Source organism: Palaemon carinicauda, chromosome 8, assembly GCF_036898095.1.
Source record: "Palaemon carinicauda isolate YSFRI2023 chromosome 8, ASM3689809v2, whole genome shotgun sequence".
NCBI classification, from domain to species: Eukaryota; Metazoa; Arthropoda; class Malacostraca; order Decapoda; family Palaemonidae; genus Palaemon; species Palaemon carinicauda.
The window spans coordinates 113793513-113794951 of record NC_090732.1 but is presented as its reverse complement, the minus strand read 5'-3'; the positions used below and the strand labels follow the sequence as shown (position 1 = coordinate 113794951).

General features: G+C 30.5%; 1 protein-coding gene across 1 annotated transcript in view; it reads left to right on the top strand.

The window, feature by feature from the left end:
* Positions 1 to 572: 572 nt before the first annotated feature.
* The window catches only part of LOC137645410 (serine/arginine repetitive matrix protein 2-like), a 93833-nt gene continuing 92966 nt past the window's right edge, over positions 573 to 1439 (top strand). Inside the window, exon 1 of the mRNA XM_068378214.1 lies at positions 573 to 671. Within this exon, the coding sequence (XP_068234315.1) occupies positions 573 to 671 (99 nt within the window). The remainder of the gene's footprint in view (positions 672 to 1439) is intronic.

The window sequence follows — 1439 nt, the reverse complement described above, 5'->3', positions numbered from 1 at the left end:
TATATATATATATATATATATATATATATATATTGCATTTGTGTATGTGTGTGTTTGTTTAATCACAGAGGATATAATGCAAATCTTCCCGTAGGATTACAGTGGGGGCTAACAACATAAATAACATTCTTTTTAAGCAGTAAAAAACAATGGCCATCATTTTAAAAGGAGTATCTCCATCGTACAAAAGACAAGATCAAAGTAAATGACTTGTGAAGTGAATTAATGGCATCTTTTGACAAAATGGAGCTCAAGACGAAAACATTGCAGCGATTTAATTCATTGACTAGAAATTCTCAGGAGATCCGTGATAACCAACAAATACTTATATTTTTTTCTAAATACTTGCTTTACTCTTCAGGTAAACACGTAGGGAAAGATAAGTTGTTTTAAAAATATGCACGTATTTACATACGGATGTTTCAAACATCTAAACTGTGGCACTATCATTGCAAGAGGAAACAAGAAGAAACATCCGTTCTCAGGCAAAGAGTTTGAAAGGAGATAAGATAAAGAAGGAAAAACACGCTGTCCTTGGATTAGGTAGATGTAAAACAACGCCACCGTTACAGATGGAGGTAACATCGACACATGCAACTGACGAATGTCGTGTTGCGATACCTGGTATTTGTCTGTCCGACTCCATTTTCACTATTAAGGCTTTACATGCGGTAAGAAAAAATACATGTGAGGTTCAGCGTTTTTAGTCTCATCTTGATCCTACCTCTTTCTTTATTCTTGGTGTAATTATGAAACAGGGTTGAATTGACGATGATTATATTGAAAAACCAAGAACTTCATTATTTTAAAACACTTCTCCTAGAGTTAGAGTTATTTCGGCATTCCAACTGTAATGTAAAGAGAATATATATACAGTATATATATATATATATATATATATATATATATATATATATATATATATATATATATATATATATATATATATATATAAGTTTGGAATACCCAGGTATTGCTAAACGAATATGACATTTGGAGTTAATTTTCTTACATCCCTTGATTTTTATTTGATTTGTTGTACAGTGAGAGTGTAATGATATGATATGACAGGTGAAGAGTACAGTTTTGTATTCTTAAAATAATGATGCGTCTAAATTCACCTTAATAATGTGCTGTAAAATGGATATATATAAGATTATGTAAGTATAACATTTAATTTTAGAATAATTTTTATACCTTGTTTTATTGATGTGGATTATATTGGTTTTGTAGTAGAACCAGTGGGAGGAAATATGATCTCAAGAAATTTTATAGGTAGCTACAAGAAATGGAACAATATTCATGGAAAACACCCTTTTTTCCAGTGGATAGTTGTCTCTGTTTATGTTAGATGTTCTGAGTTAAAGAAACGTGTGAACGTTGATGAAAAATTTATACTATTTGTAGCTAGTGACACGTTTGAAACAAAGATAATTGAC